The following is a 17,199-nucleotide window of genomic DNA, read 5'->3' on the forward strand; positions in this document are numbered from 1 at the left end:
AAATTCTCCATTACTTGGAGTCACTGAATCATGACTGGATGCTTTTTGAAAAGACATGCTCCAGTTCAACCATGAATTTTTGGAGTCAGTGTTGGAACTACAGGGGGAAATCTACAGTCTAGTTATGCAGAAATTCAAACAAGGTGATAAAAATGAATCCTAGAGGGCTTGAGATCTATGGTTATGTTCTCAATCATACTGTACTGGGGTACTCTTTAATAAAAACTGTCCTCAGCTATTGCTTGTTGACAAAATTTTAGAGCCAAACAATAAGTAATAAAAAAAAGATTTATCTATTTATCAAAATAGAATTACAGTTCTGTAATAATAGTGAGCAGATGATAGCAGAGGCTATCCATATAATATACTGCAGTTATTAAAGAAATTTCAAGCGTGAATTTTTATCGAGTACTGCAAGTTCAGCTGTTAATTAACTACAGGAAGAATTATGTCTTATCATTTATGTCTTAGCAGTGAAGTTAGAACTTTTTCACTAGTTTCAAAGGGAAACCTGAAAAATCTCTACGATGAAGACATTTTTCAATCTGAAACTGTAAAACTCAAATTATGTATTAAGTATTCTGAGAAAGGCTACTTCCCATGGATTCCTAGCTTGAACTTGAAATAGAGACTGGCTTTGTCTGAAATCTTCAGAAAAGTATGTAGAGTTTTGGTAACAGATTTCCATACCACCTGTCTCATCATTACACTATGGGAAGCAGAAATGCTACAGGCAGAAATGAAGGAAGAGCACAGGGAGGGAGCTCAGACGTGCTGGCCGTTGCACAACCAAAGGTATTCATGCAAATATACAAAAAGGCATGATCCCTGCATGCTGTGCATTATGGAAATACAGCAGCCTTGTATTTAAAACAGGGTGATAATACATCTCTTGGGATTATCTCAGAGAGAAAACTGGTTTCAACTACTCTACGCTGTCATAGTGTGTTGAACAGAGGGGTGATACCATTTCAATATTTCACAACCCATATAGTAAAACTGACTGTGTATCACCAAGTATGTGAGGCAGGGTTTTTTTTTCTTCATTTTTCTCTGCAGAAAGCAACAACAAAAGGTTTACAGATATCTTGCCCTTAGGTGCACAGCTTCAAAATCAGACCACTTGTGTGACTGAAAGTGAAAATAATCAGTACAAGAATGTTTCAAGCCAGTCAGTCACAGCACTGTAAGGTGCACTGCTGCAGTCTTATTTATTTAAGGGATTTTGATGGGCTTTTCCCTGTTGCTGTTCTAATATGTCTCCTACTTATTTATTTCCTTCTAAATGCCCCTTTGTAAAGTGACACTTGGCAGAATACTGGGGATCCAAATGTTTCGTTGGTAAGGTACCAGGTGCAGCTTGCTACTACTTGTAAATTAAAAGAAAGACAACAACAAAACAAAACATAAAGCACATGTTAAAATCTGGGCAGATAGCCATAGAACTTCTGGAGTTCTGGAGAAGATTCACAGGTCATTCTGGTAAGATGGACAGCCATTTTCATCCCCTTCTGGCTGACCAGAATTTCCTCTGAAGCAGTTCACTGTAATTTTCCTGACCAGTAAGACTTTCCTAGCTTACCCTAAAATCTATTTGCCTACATATTTTGGATATCCCAGAAGTCCAGCACTTTCATACTTTCTAGCAAGAAGTTAATTTACATTAACAACTGTAAAACACCTGGAAAAACATAATGGGCATCTACTGGTACATAGGCGAAATGATGAACTTTGTTTCTTCTAATTATTTCTTCACGGAACTCAGTCCTTAAAGATTTTTCTTTCAAGTTTAGCCTCCTAAATAAAATGCTTTAAAATCTTTATAAATGAAAGATGTTCCACAACTAAGGAATGGCAATTTAAAGTCATTCTGCTTATACTGCTTCTCCCGACTCCATGCATTCTTCACTATGGCTGTTCATGGCTTTGGAAACAACAAAATTTGGGGCATTGGCAAAGAATCCTGAGGTTTTTGTTCTCAGGAGTGAAGAGACTTTTTTCACCGGTCTGTGTGTACTCCCTAATTCTAGTCATAATTCATTATATTGTTTAGTCTAGTGGTTAGGACAGTGCTTCTGGGTTGCACTCTATATGGGAACTGCTGAATCATAGCCTGAACCTCTGATTGAGGCAAGCACTGAGTCAGCCCAGGGAGCACAGGTAAAGGCAATTGGGAAAAAATTGGAAGGGGTGGAGCCTGGCAGCACCTCTCCTAGACCGATTTAAGAGCTGACTGCCAGTAGGAAAGGGTCTTTTCTAGAGATCTTTACTCTGGAGTTTTGCAGTGAGCCTAGGATGCAGGTAAGCTTTCTATCTATTCTCTTTTTGTTACTATAATCTGCTTTGTCAAACTCTCTTGTTTATTTCATAATTCTAACATCGTTATATTCATTGATTATACACACTCCTAGGTCAACTTGCTGCCTGAGAAAATCACTCTGGTTACTGTGAATTCCCGTTCCTTATCATTACTGCTTGTCCTGTTTATTTAAATTGCTTTCTGTCTATCATGTCAACTCCTTGCTGTGCATATCTAGAATGACCGCCAAAACAGAAATCTTTATCGGGACTCATCTATGCTTGTTAGTGTAAACACAAATTACATATTTATATGGTAGAGATTTTGTATATTTTAGTGTAATGATTGTTCCTTCATTAGTTTAAACTCTGTACTAGAGAGAACAGAGAGCTGTTGGGGCAGACTTACCCTGTATCAGTAGCTATATGTAGGATTAAATTCAGATTTATTAATTCATTAAAGTGATACATGGATGGAGGTGTCTCTTTGTATACAATCAGCTTAGAGCAATCTGAAGGATTACAGACACTGGTCAGTATGTGGTGTGAGTGTGAAGCTAGCTACCTAATGAACTGTCAGTATGTGCTGGAAGTTACGCTTTCTTGTAACCACTGCCACTAATCTAATTTTTAAATAAGCCATAAATGTTTATGGACATTCAAAAGATGTCTTCCTGTGCCTGCAAGCAATCTAAATTTATACTTGAAAATTCAGAAGATATTCTGAGGGATTTTACCTTCAGAAAGAAGACACTTATGGCAGTTCAAATGCCAGCACTGTGAACGGTCTCGTGTATTTCTTTTTCTGGTGACATCTGGCAAATGTGTTTATTCCACAACCCAATAACTTCTCAAGCTTTATTGCCAAAACCCCCACTGCCCTTCTCCCAGTTGCAGGAATCTCTAATGTTCACCCTTAACATCTTTCACAATGTTAAATAAATTAAAATAAACTGAACTGAAAATAAAAATAACTCCAGCAATTGTTATGCTGAATCTGTCCTCATGCTCATTCAAAAAGTCTTCTATTAAGAAAGAAATCCTATGTCTTTCCAGAAAGATATGAAAACAAAGTGGCTTTGCAGCAGCATTTAGGTGCAGATTTCCACAGAATTTTTATTCTAGAGACAGAGTATAAATCTCTGATGTGGAAGAGTGAGTTACAGTACTGGGTTGTAGATGTGTTATTGCTGTATACAGGTAGTTTTATAACTGTAGTTACAATATGCTTGGTAATGAATTCCAACGTTATATCTAACAGCAGGCGTTATGACTTTGACTACTTAAGTGCATGTAAGAGAGTGTCAGTGCTTTCTCTTTCCACATCCTAAGCAAAGACCTGTAGAAGGATGGCAAGCTTTTTGTGTAGACTAGGAATGAACAGGTACTCAGCTGTGTTTGTATTTCTCTTGATTAATATAAGTAAAAGAAAAACTGCAGTAAAAGTCTTTACAGTGTTGCTAGCTAATTAATTCTAAGAAATAGGTTGCTCACTGGTTTGAACTTAGTAAGAGCAAGAAGACTTTATTTGGTAATAATCTGCAATATTTTTATGGAACATATATTGAGTACCATGCCACGATGAGTGACCTGATCTTTCTTGGTGCTGCAGGGAAAGTGTTTGCACTTGAGTCCAAGAACAACTCTCAGGGTCTGGATCTAGCTGAAGCTGAGAAAGCTTGTGCTGACCTGAGTGCTCGCTTAGCAACTGCAGAAGAGCTGAAAAGGGCTGTCCTGGACTGTTCCTTCATTGGCTGCACCACGGGATGGCTGGCTGATGGCACCGCTGGGTAAGAACAACAGTGTAAACCTTCCTGAGAAATATAAATGACTGCTGTAAAGACATTTTTTCCTCTTAGACTAAGTTTACTACTGAAAAACACTGGCCACAGTTTAAGCACTGTGGTATACATGTCATCCTGTCCAGAGTTTCCTCTTCCTTTTTCTTACTGAGTTGTCACAGTTCTGCCCCACAGTGGGGCAATGAGCCCTAAAGGAGCTTGCAGCCTATGGACATAATACTGAGTTATCAGCATCAGTGCTCCCACTGACTGTAGGTATGTGCTCAGTTTGCTGAGATTCTCATAGAAATTGGGTCTCTGTCTCAGTTATTTATTGCTGTCTAAGTATATGATAGGCATGTTCAAGCAGGTGTACCTAGATATAAGGAAAACCTGGTGAGCTTTCTCACCCAACTCCCTAACAGAGGGCTGATGTTGTTACTGGACATACTGAACTATATTAATGGAGGTAACACAGGTGACTCCAAATGGCAGTAGGCTGAGATTTGTCTCTCAAATAAATGGCATTACAAGAAGTAAGGAGGAAAAGAAGCAGGGTGAATTCAGCATAGTGATGTTTCTCTTCTGCTATGAATACTGAAGAATTCTAAATGACTTTCAGTGAAGTTACGATTTTGAGGATGTGTCCTCAGTTGTGCTAGCTGTGTACCAGCAGCAGCACAGCTGTACCACCATGGTGCTCCATCCTGGCTGATGCATGCTCCTTCCGCATGGTGTTAACGGCTTCCAGAACCCAAGCTGACTCATTCCTGTTACCCTACAGTGCTGAGCTGTGCCAAGAACATACAACTCAACTTCCCCATCTCTTCCAAAATGAAAGCCTTTACAGCATGCCACAGGTGAAGAGACTTTATATTTGATAGACAAAGAGACCAAATCACAGAGAATTCAGTATAACATATATATATATATCAAGACACTATTTCCAGTTTCCCAAACTTTAGCATACTGTTGGATTTTGTGAGAGTTACCAGTTACCCTGTAAGCACACATTGGTGTTCATGTATTTTCAGTAGTAAAATGGAACTTCCAAAGGACAGAAATAGCAACAATTGAAAATGATATTTAAATGATTTCAAGCAAAAGAAACTTGTTCAGGTGATCCTTTATTTTCCAGGTGGAAAAGATTTTTTTTTTTTTCTGGAAGATTTATTTTTATGTACCTTTAGACATTTAAAAAGAAATATCTCAATATAAAAGATAGTGATCTAAACACTAAATTTTTTTCTTCCTGCCCCAGTTGCTGGTATGTCATGTAGGCTGAAGAGCCAGAAAAACTGTGTCTAAGAAATGTAAGGAGAAGTTGTTCTACAAGTCCTTTCATATCACCTCTCTATTATGGAAGCAAAGAGTGCTGAAGGGTGGGAGAAGGAAGCACACCTTTTTTATCTGGGTAGTACCACTGATTTGTCTGAGAGTTCCTCAGTTCTTTAATATAAGCTCTGGCTATGACTATGAGTAGACCAGTTGTGGACCTATCCCTCAATATCTTCAAAATGAAAATTGGATACAGTGATGGCATTGTTGTGTGCATCACATTATGGTGATGTGGGAATGCACGCAACATAGACTCATAGAATCATTAAGGTTGGAAAAGACCATGAAGATCATCTTGTCCAACCATCAGCCCGTCATCACAATGATCACTAACCATGTCTCTCAATGCCACATCCACGCAGTTCTTGAAATGGTGACTCCACCACCTCCCTGAGCAGCCTGTTAATTCATCAAGCATCAGCTGGGCTGTTTTCTGCTGTGCCTTTCTTGTTAGAATGAGCTTGCTCTGCATCTCCCTACTTCTTTGTCCTCTTCCAAATCCTTCAAAGTCATGCTTACAAAAGAACTTGGCAGTACTAATGGGTTTGTACTACCTAGTGTACTTAATAAATCCTTGGTATTTTCTTCCTATATTTCAGTCCATCTTCTTGTTTATTTCTTTTCTTTGGAAAAGCTGGAAAGTCACATTCAAGGATTACACTAGCTATGTTCTGATGGTGAGTGGTTACTTAGGTATCATACTAATGGAGAGGAAGGAGGCTTTTTATCTCTTCCATCTTCCCGTACTCCATTCATCTGGTAAATTCTGTAAACTATTCATCAGAAAGGACATTACAGGGGCACATGCACAAACTGTTGCTGTGCACACACCATGTATGGAGATTTCTGTGGGTACTCACCAGAAAGTAGTTCTTCGGAGCTCCTGTAAGATGAACTTCTGTATTTTCTTCTCTGGGACTCTCTTATGGCTGGGCAAGCTGCAGAACCTGCATTGCTTGCTTCATTGAAGTGAGTTCTTAATACACTCAGGGAAAGTGCAATGTCTAAGAAGATTATACTGGTTTCACTGTTAGTTAAGGCAGCTCTGGCAGAAGAAATGGGCAGCCAAGTGCAAAGTATGTAAATGGGACAAAGCTATTCAAATTGAAGAAGCCTGTGCATAATATGAAGATTTTTTTCAGAGGGATTTAGATTAATGAATAAAATGATGATAAATTAAGTTCAATAACAATATACTTGGGAATGAGTATGCAGTCTACTTGAAAATATTTCACACACCAATAGTGTGTGGTCTATCAGTCCAGGAAAGATATGAGGAAATCACTGTGGAGGGAACAAAGAAAACCACTGTTGAAAAAGACAGAACTAAGTTTTTAGAGTGTTTGTGGGATGGGCTGGATGTAATGAAAAATGCATACATGTGTATATATTTATACACTCATATAAAGGTCAGTGTAACAGGAGGCTTTGGAGTAACTCCTTTAAGATGGAGTAAAAGGAACTCTTAAAAAAAAAAAAAGCCTAAGACAGGCTAAAAAAAAGGCTTAAGAATGACTAAAGGCATGGCAAAGCTATTGAGGGGGGGCTCAACACATTTGTACTTGTCAGTTATTTGCTTTAAAAAGTATTTCTAGAGGAACCTATTCAGTATTTTGGGCATTTATTTAATAAATGAAAAGTACCAGCAAGGATCAAGGATAAACTGTGAATATGAACACTTCAGTCCACGCTCTCCTCAAATGATTTAATGAGGAGGGGGCAAAACGGGCTTCCCTGCAGATCCAGATGATCACAGAAGTAGACAAAATTATTTCCAAAACATAGGATTCCTCACTGGGTACTTCTTGTGTTATTTATCTTGATGGAGCTTCACATCTTCAAATGTGATGGCATGGCCCAGAGGAGGAAGTCACCACCCACATTTACTAGTCCAAAACTATTTAGATCTTTAGAAATTGGAACAAATACCTTGGATCCCACCCAGAAACTGACTGGAATCCATGGAAGATCCCAGAGCTTTGGTCCTGTATTCTCCCATATCCTCTTGGATCGTGTGCATCAGAAAGGAGATGAATAAGGGGGAACATGGGAACATGATAAAAGTAGTTCCTAATTTCAGGAAGAATGCATTTTATTATTATTATTATTATTATTATGCTTTTTTTTTTATGCCTGAAAAATATCTTAATTTCCTCTGAGGAAAAATGGATTAAATGCTGGCAACAGAAGCAAGCACAGACAAGTAATATGAGTGAAGGCATAGTGGAGCTGCAGATTTTATGATGTGCTTCAGTCCTCCTTCCACAACATAGACTTAAAACTGCATATAAGCATGTAAGGACATTTTCACCTCTTGGTGAGTTTTTTCGGTCTTACATAAGCTGGTGACAGCCAGTTCATACCTGGTGGCTGTTCTTTGATCTTTTTGAATTATACTCATTGCTCTTTGCTCTTGTGCCCTTATTATCATTTTTACGTCCAAATGAGGGCCTGTAAGCCTGTGGAAGTTCCTCCTTTAATGTCTGAGGTGCGTTTCTGAATCAGTCAGTGTGTTTATACTACTTGCTCTCAGGGTGTTAGGTGTTAAAAGACATCATTTTGTAAAGAGTGATGCCAGGGGGAATAGATATCATTCTGCTAATGGAGCTGCTCATTGGAGTTCTCTAACCCATTTTCTGCTCTGTAGTCTGAGTTAGCCTAAGCAGCAGGTTTTGACAAATACAAATTGCCTTAACTGACTTGTGATGGAAATTGCTTAAACAAACTGTTCTCTGCCAGTAAATCCAAAGACACAATAAACTCATTGGCATTGTGGTTTGAGCAGCCTGGGACAGAACGTCTTCCACAGGCATAAGGTTATGTTTTTGTCTTCCACTTCCAATTGTTCAGAACAACCCAATTCAGAGCTTGGGGCTGTTCACACAGGCAAGTTGCTGGCAGGTCCAGGGACATGAAAACTTTTAGATAAGATCCACTGATGAATAGGTAGGGTCCAGAGGACAAGTGGTACGTTCTTCCAGCAGCCCAGAAGTAACTCATTTAGAAGTCAGCCTTGAAATGTGTAACTTGTGAAGTATTACACATTGTTAGAGTGCAGGAAATGAAATGCTGTTTAGGCAGGTTTCATTTGTCAGATTAGAATGAGCCCTAATGGCTATTTATACTAAAATGACACTCTTATGACTTATTTGCATGTCAGACGAGTGAGTCAGTAAAACCAGGAAGTGATCTGCCAGAATATAAACAACAACAAAAAAAGGTTGTAGAGTTCTTTGAAAAGCTTTTACTGCTATTGTATGGGAACAGCTGAATCATGGTCTGAGCCTCTGATTGAGCACCTGAGGCAAGCACTGAGTCAGCCATGGGAGCACAGGTGAAGGCAATTCAGCTGTGCTGCTAGAAGGAGTGGAGCCTGGCTGCACCTCTCCTAGACCCATTTGAGAGCTGACTGCCAGTGGGGAAGGATCTCTTCTGGAGATCTGTCTTCTGGAGTTTTGCAGTGAGCCCAGGACAAGGGTAAGCACTCTTATCTACTCTTTTTTTGTTATTATAATCTGCTTTGCCAAACTCTCTTGGTTTATTTCTTTTTTTCATAATTATAACATCTTTATATTCATTGATTATACAGCTATCTTCTGAAAACTGTGCCTAGTCCTGCAGCACTGGGCAGTGCAGTGTGTTCTCTCAAATGTTCATTTCTGTTTTGTTTTTTAATCTGGAAAGTAAGCATGATAGTTTTTCTTATGATCAGCCCTACTAATTGTGCACAGAATACTAGAAAGCAGCTATTGATTTTTTTGTTTTGTTTTGCTGTAAGTAAAATTGTCAGCAACTTGTATTAAGATATTCATCGCACATTCACTCATTTCCAGCACTTTTGCAGGCCTGAGAAGATGAAGCTGTCCTATTCCCTCTGTTGCTCCTTGTTTTTCTATGAAAGAATGAATGCATGTAGTCCAACTATAACCTATTACCTGAAAGCTCTGCATAGACTCTCTGTTCTATAATAGCTGTCCTGCAGGACACTCAACGTGTTTCTTTGAATGAACTTGCCCTAGGCTGGTTCCTACCCAGTCCCTGGAGGATTTGTCTCAGAGGGGATAGATAACTCTGGAGTGAGCAAACACAGCCAGCTAGAATAAGCCTTGCAGTGGGAGTCAGAAGACTGAGGTTCTTTTCTTGGCTGACCACAGACCAGATGTTTACTGCTAGGAAAATTACTTCATCTCTGTTTTTCCTTCCTTTGTTAGCTCTTTGGGTTTTGCATTGACTCCTCTTGAATGCTTCTACAGTGTCTAACACAACAGAGTCCTTGATGCAGATAACACCAGTGGGAACCATAATAAGAAGATGCAAAATTAGCATTTCACAGGGCAGTCTTCTCCCTTTTCTGCCTACAATGTGAGACTTGCCCAGCACCTGGCAGTAGGGTAATAACAGCTTGTTTCCTGGGAAATTGAAAAGCAGTATCCAAGTGATGAAATAGGAATAAATCTCTAGCTCTTGCCAGTCTTCTTATCCATATATGGAGACCCTTGGATTTGTTGGCCCTATGAAATCTGTCCAGGTGTGTATAATGTAACAGATCTGCTTACTTATCTGCAGAGGAGCAGTCCTAATAATATGTCAGTTTGCCAAGCTCCCTGTTTTATTTTAAGGCTATGCTCTACTGCCTGATGAGAGAATGCATATGAATTTTCTCCTGCATGCCTGTATGACATGGGCCAATTAACTCCCTTCAAGAGATAATCCAGACATAGGTGACAGCATATGGTCCAATTAAAAATGCAAAATCTGGTTCTGAGACTAAGGGGACTTAGAAATGCACTCCTGAAAGACGTTCAGCACCTCTTCCAGGAGATGCAGGGCAGTGCTGAAAGACTTGAACGAGGCATGAGTGAGACAGCACCTGCAATACTGCAATGTGATTCTTGATATCTAAGCTCGGAAGAGATGAGTTCAGACTTGGAGATGCACTTAATCTTAGCAAATCTGCAACAGTGACTAATACCAAGATTTTAACTTGCCAGCTAGGCCTAATGGGATTGATATTCAGTTTTTCAGAAGAACTTCACCTTCACATATTGTTTTTTTCCCCACGATCTCTCTGTTATCCAATCCCATCTGAAAGCTTCTGGTCTGAGCATCGAGTTTCTTTGTAAATTAACAGCATTTAGTAAACGTTTTAAAACCTTTTGGTAACTAATTAATATCATTTGTTACGAACACTGTGGAGTGGTTCATTCATGGAGCACATACAGCTGAACTGGGTAAAACCAACTGCCTAATGACACTTGCTATGTCTGTGAGCACCCAACTAACTAGTCGAGGACAGGAAGCAATCCAGATCTCCTCTATGTACACTGAAAATGCTCAAATTATATGTACATAGTGACATTATAGTAAAATGGCTATATAAAATCTTTCATACTAGGCTACAGTATGAAAAATCTGCATGAATGGGCCATATTTATTTAATGAACAGAGGCCTTACTATTTCAGTAGTCATATGTACAATTTTAAGCACAAAAGAGTGCATTTTGGGATATATTTTTAAGAATTTAAAGGATATTGGTTCTGCCTCGGTAAGACCTCCTTTTGACATTTCCAGTGGCAGTATTGCTGTTGGAATGTCTTCATGTCACACTTAGCAGCTGCTTTCTTTGGGTCACATCCAGCCAAAATTAGCCTCTATAGTTCCCAGTCAATGGACTTTCCAAAGCCCACCTGTGCTCCCCTTCATGACTTTTCATGGAAATTTTCTTCCCTTCAGTAATCATGAACATGTCATTTGTATTTTATTCCTCATCAGAGCCAGCTTTATAATTTGCAGTTTCCCAAACTACAGAAGGGAAAGACTAAGAATAAAAATCCTCCAGTTTGGCTTCCAGACTACTGATTTTTTTTTTTCTCTCACCTAGTTAATGAAACGCAAGTGGTAAAACTGATCCATGAAAAAAATTAGCACAGGATGTTAACGATTTATCTTGACTAAGGATAGCGATGAAGTTTTAAACTTACTAATTAGAGAAAGTCTTGTTATAGTTAATTATGTTATGAACTTTCACAGTGCCTCTACTTCCACATCACTGATGATGGCTACTGAGTAGAGTATAGTCATATTCAAGCTTGCACTTCCATGAAGAAATGCCATAAGTTCCTCCTAACTCAATCCGGCTAATTTACCGACAAGATAACTTGCAGTCAGTTAGCATACAGCATTGTGACTATAAAACACCCTGGTTCCACCTACTGTTTTTTTGCATTGATGCTGGAATTGATCAAGCTGTGTTGTATAATCTCAGCCATTAACTCCATCTATATGAACTTAGGTTTACTGAAAATTTTTCAAGTATTACAAAATTGCTATGCAATAATGTTAGAAAGCAGAAGTACCAGTGAACACTAGTATAGCCATAATTTATTATTTATGTAAAATACAGCTTTTTAATTAGATGTTTATTAGATAATAGCGTATTATATCATATAGTGGAATAAACAGTATTCAAATCAGCCTCTTCTGCTATTTCCTTCCCTGAATAGAGGAACTGGGAATAATGCAAAATATAGCAATAGCTCACTGTTCAGTAGATGGATTAGAAAAGTGTGTAACCAGCACAAATGCAAGTGGAATACTTAAAGAAGATCTGGTTCCCACTTTGTGCTAAATATTGAACTTCCTCCTCTCATACACATATGCTAAATGCAGTATCTGAATTACCTTCACCATCCTCTGGTCTTACCTTCAGGGTGGATACTGAGCAAGCACAACAAATTGTTCTTATTTGGATGAATTGCCCAGAAATAGATAAACTGGGTCCAAAACAGTGTGGAGTACCTGTGGTTTCTCTTGCTTGAGAGGGGGAGAGGCACCGTGAAGCAGATTGTCTTTCTAGGCTAAGTGGTAATGGACTGAGGAGAACCTCACTAGATTTTGGCTCTACTTGTCAAGATACCAAAAGGAAACACCATCAGGTGCCCTTCTGCTTTCCGTCATACAGCAGAGGCTGTTGTCAACACAGGTGAAATCTTTTGTCCAGTGATGCCCTACAGGTAAACTCTCATGTGATGGTTGTTGCTGAAGTAAGAGTTCAGTGCCGCTATATGAAAATGGTGACCATAATTGCTCGTAACTGTAAAACATGGGGCTCTCTTAGTCTTCAAAGCAGCCTTGATTTTCAGTCCTCATTTAAACTTGCAAGATGAGGTAAAAGAAAATCTTAGGAATGATTTCTCATAAAATTATTGTGTAAGGCAAAACAATTTCTTTCAGTTGTTTAAGATTTAAAAATAGAACCAAGCTAGGAAACCTTTTGAGAACACCACAGCCATGAAACAAGTAAGATGCTAATACTGTGTCTGGATATTTATCTTCCTGACAGTGTATGATACTTACAGCATACATGTGTGGCTGATTTTTATGCTGTCATTGTGAGAGTTTTTCAGAGTTCACAGCAGTGCAATAATAGTTTTCTGGAGATGCATGAGTATTTCAAGTAGATATATATCTAACATAGAAGACTATTATGGATGATTTGCATTCTGAACTCAGTAAGTTTCTTCCAAGCACGTCTGAAATGTTACTTTCATAAGAATTTCCATAGAAGGAAAAATGAAATCACTTTTTTTTTTTTTTAATATGAAATACAAAATCATGCATTACACTGCTATAAGTAGCAGATTATAACATATCCAAGAAAGGTGAGGAATGAGCAATTCTGTAGAAGTTTACGTTCAATTACTCCATGAAAGTAGCAATAAATAGAATTAAAATTCCCTACATGACTACATTCTTCTAAATGTCTGGGTGCTTTGGATGCCTTCCTACAAAAAAATATAAGCTTTGTGGCATTCTCTCAACCATGATGCATGATGCACCACTGCAACAATTCAAAATGATAAAGAATCAACTAGAATCTGCATTTCCACAACTTCTCACCAGGGTGCTGGAACTACAGGAGATGGCTATAGATAGGAATAATATCTATTTATTGGTTTCTTATTGCAGTATGGCAATGCTGCTGCTAAGCAAATGTCAACATATGTTGAATTCTGAACTGAGAACGTGCTTGCCATTTTCCAGTCATCAAATGAAAGCAATTGACAAAGTTAAAAGCACCAAAACCTACTTGTGAGAGCTGAGACAACCGTGTACCTACATCTTTCATCTATGATTACAGCATTTTACAGATTTGGAGAAACATACCTGCCCTCAAGAACTCTGAGAAAAGAGGCTATTATTGCATATTTTCAGTTGTGCCTGCAGTTCTACTGACTGCAAAGACACAGTTTCAGTGCCAAAGGCATTGCAGGTCTGATCATTAGAGCTGCTGCTGAGAAATGCTGAGCACTACTGAAGCTCCTTTTAGCAGTGGTAATAACAGCTTATGGAAGATGTTCAAAGCCTGCAGGATTGAGCTTTGGTAGGAAACTACTGACAGAGAAGGAGGAATAGGAGACATTAAATAGATTTTGTTTTCCTCTTTTATTTTTTTCCTATGTCTACAGGGCATGTTTTCTTTCCTCTTGGAGTAATTACATTAGAGTGTTTTCTATTTCAATCAGGTCAGTTTTAATATGACAGAATCCAAATTAAATTTCTAAGTGGCGGATTAGCCAAGGTCTGCTCTGTTTTGGAAAAAGAAAATATAGGAAGAGCAATTTTAAAGCTTCGTGTAGAAAAAAACACACAGTGAGAACTACATTAGGAGATCTTGACGTCATTTAAAGTCTTTTTTTAATATGTAATGTTGAAACCGTGCTTAAGAAACATCTTCATGTACTTGGATATCAAAGAAATGCTTTAAAATCAATCAGCCACTTACTGTGTTCTATTTTTATTGCCTACAAACTTGTAATTTGCTGTGCAATACTTGGAAAAAAAGAAGAAGATCATGCTCTTTGAACACGTGGTCTTAAATGTGAATCAAATACCCTGGTTTGGTGATGATACGAATATAATAAGGATGTGTCACTCACAGAAAACTTTTTAGCCTGTTGAAGGAATGATACAGAAATTATGGTGCTTTGGGCAGAAGCAAAATACAACTGCTAGAGATTGAAATTCAAAATCAGAATGTTTAAGAAGGATTTTTAAAGCTGGATCCTAAATATCAGAAATTTTATTCCATGCTCGAACATGCGAAGAAATGTCACCTGATTTTAGCAGACAGGGTTGCAGGTAACATAAAAACAACTATTTTTTTGTTGCTGTTGTTTAAAAGGGCTGAAGTCTTAAGTACAAGCAAAGTCTTAAGTCTTACAAGCAAAAGATCCAGATTTTCAAAGATACTTCATTATCTCTATTCAGGGTTGCAAGGCATAAACAAGGTCAGAAGACAGGAGAGCAAGTGACCATTGGAAAGATTAAGGTTGCTAAGTCAGTTTCATTCACTTATGCCTTGAAAGACCTACTGGGACAATATGTGAACACATACAAAAATTTGCAATTAACAGACTGATTGTCCAAGTCATCTAAACCCACTTGGACAAACGAGTTTGTCTAGGTGCTCGGCGGCACTCTTGAAGGAATCAGATCTTAAAGAATGACATTAAATTCTAAGAGAACTCAATTTTAAACTCCTGTAGACAATACAGTCTTCAAGTGACCCACAAAAAGTCGGGAGGTGCTTTCCTTACAAAAGAAACATGCTTGCTTTGAAATTACAGAGCAGCTTTTAGTAGGGGATTACATCATGTTGTTTTTCAGAGCAGAAGTGTGGTAGGAACCATTCTGGTACTTATGCGTGACCGGTACCATATGGCTTTTTTCATGTTGCTTTTGTTTGTTTGCATTAAAGCACATTAAAGTTGCCTGTCTAACAGCTCAAGAGCCAACATATGCTGGAATTAAGATGGTCTGCACAATCGTAATTTAGTCCACTTGTGTAAATCAATTGTTATGCAGTATTTAAGTATGGGATCAAATACTGGCTTTCTACTAGAGCTTTTCCACATTCAGTAAATGGGCAGTTAGTCAACATTTATTTTATTATCCAAAATGAGTGTGGGACTGCTGGCAAAGCTAGTTTGACCATTGCGCAATACGAAATGATAGATTTCCTCCACTGGAAAGATTGCTTTGTGGAAAACATTTTGGTCTTGCTTTCACTAGAGGAGCTGACCATGCAACGCTTCTACAGACCTGCTGTCTGTAAAATATAAAACCCACACCATTAATATCCAGCTGCAAAAATTGGGGCTGAATTCACTTTCCCAGCCTTTCTAACCTTCAGTGTAACAATAAGAGCAGTGTCTTCTCTAACAAACTGTCTTTTATTAGTAAGTTTTAAGCAGCCAACACAGCTGAAAGAAGAGATAATTAATAATCTCCTCCTCTATGTTCAGCATCTACAGACTTGTAAAACTAAATACAATTTTTTAACCTTTGTTCAAGCCTATAAAAAGGCAACAGGATGGATTAAGTACTGCTGAGTACCAAACCAGAAGAAATGGATTTTAAACAAAGAAGTGGAAAAACTGTGAAACCAACTGTCCGGCCTACCAATGAACCAAACAGCCAGCTTATTCCCGAGAACTCAAGATGAGTTTTCTCAGGCTGCAATGTAACAACAATTTAAGAGAGTTTAACCTGTAAGAGGAGTGTGATTTGAAATTAGAGAATGCAGCATTCCTGTCTTGTCAGTTCCTGCCAGTTACTTTTTGTGTTGGCAGCAGAGTGTCTTGGCTATGCATCTACGCCATCCCTAGTCCACCAGAACTGGGTGCTGCAGCTCAGTATGGGACTAAATATTGCTGTTTCTGTTTTCAAAATGGAGAAAGTGAAACAGGTAAAAATGCTTTCAGTCACAGCTGTGCAGCAGATTAAAATAACAAATAAGATAAAACAACCTGGAACTTATGCAGCAAGCATAAGTTTATTACTAGTGATTTATAATCTTTCAGACCAAGTCTTGAGACTTTCATTTTTTATCCAGGTATCATTGATGAGAATTTGTATCACTGAAATACAAGTGCAGAACATGGATTTAAATACACTGGGACTTGGTCTGATATTTAGAAGCATTACAGAATATATGATAAGCATCCTTTATTGCTTCCTATGCCTTGGACTGATCTACAGAGAGCATTTTTTTAATTACTTCTAATTCTCCCTTGGCTTTTTTCATACGTCTTCCCATACTAATGCCTTATGTGCCAACTCTTAAACAATTAAACTAAGGCTAAAGCTAAAGCCTGACTACTGTGCTAAAAGATCTCCAAACTTCATCTGCATGTACAACTCCAGAAGATTTCTGATTATTTTTTTTCTTCTTCTTCTTTATTTTAGGACAATAATATGCAGAAAGACGGGCAGCAAACAACAGAGCGTGAAAGCCATTGATGTTAAAATTGAAACCGATCCCTTTGTGAATGACCAATATGATGCTTTTTGTGTAAAGGATGAAGGTCAGCACTGATGTACTATTGAAATAATGCACAGTAATCACTGTCTTGAAACATTAGAAGTTTTGCCTTCAATTTTTCTACTGCTGAGAGGCAAAATGGGGATATTAAGGAATAAATCTGTACAGTAATCTCCTGCTGGGAGAGCAAACTGCTACAAAGACATTGGTTGCAGGGAATAAATTGCATTACCATTTGTCTTTGCTACAGTTTAGCAAGTTCAAAGAGCACTGCTGATCTGAAAGAGACCATTCTGGAGTTCAAAGAACACTCTTTATGGAAAAGGATATATCTGGCACCAACTTATCTGATATACCCGAAGCATCTCCCACACTCAGCACTGTAACTAAATGTAATTTGGAAATCTGGCTTCCAGCCACAAAACACTGTGTTGTTGCCTATCTGTCTATATACA

The 17,199-nt window shown here is 38.3% G+C and overlaps 1 protein-coding gene across 1 annotated transcript in view; it reads left to right on the top strand.

Moving 5' to 3' along the window:
- The window catches only part of SUSD5 (sushi domain containing 5), a 45,393-nt gene that overhangs the window by 5,517 nt on the left and 22,677 nt on the right, over nt 1-17,199 (top strand). The window contains exons 2-3 of the mRNA XM_042889358.1: nt 3,911-4,088; nt 16,669-16,787. Coding sequence (XP_042745292.1) covers nt 3,911-4,088; nt 16,669-16,787 — 297 coding nt within the window. The remainder of the gene's footprint in view (nt 1-3,910; nt 4,089-16,668; nt 16,788-17,199) is intronic.

This window comes from Lagopus leucura, unplaced genomic scaffold (genome assembly GCF_019238085.1).
Source record: "Lagopus leucura isolate 7727_CA_CO unplaced genomic scaffold, USGS_WTPT01 Super-Scaffold_100157, whole genome shotgun sequence".
Classification (NCBI taxonomy): Eukaryota; Metazoa; Chordata; class Aves; order Galliformes; family Phasianidae; genus Lagopus; species Lagopus leucura.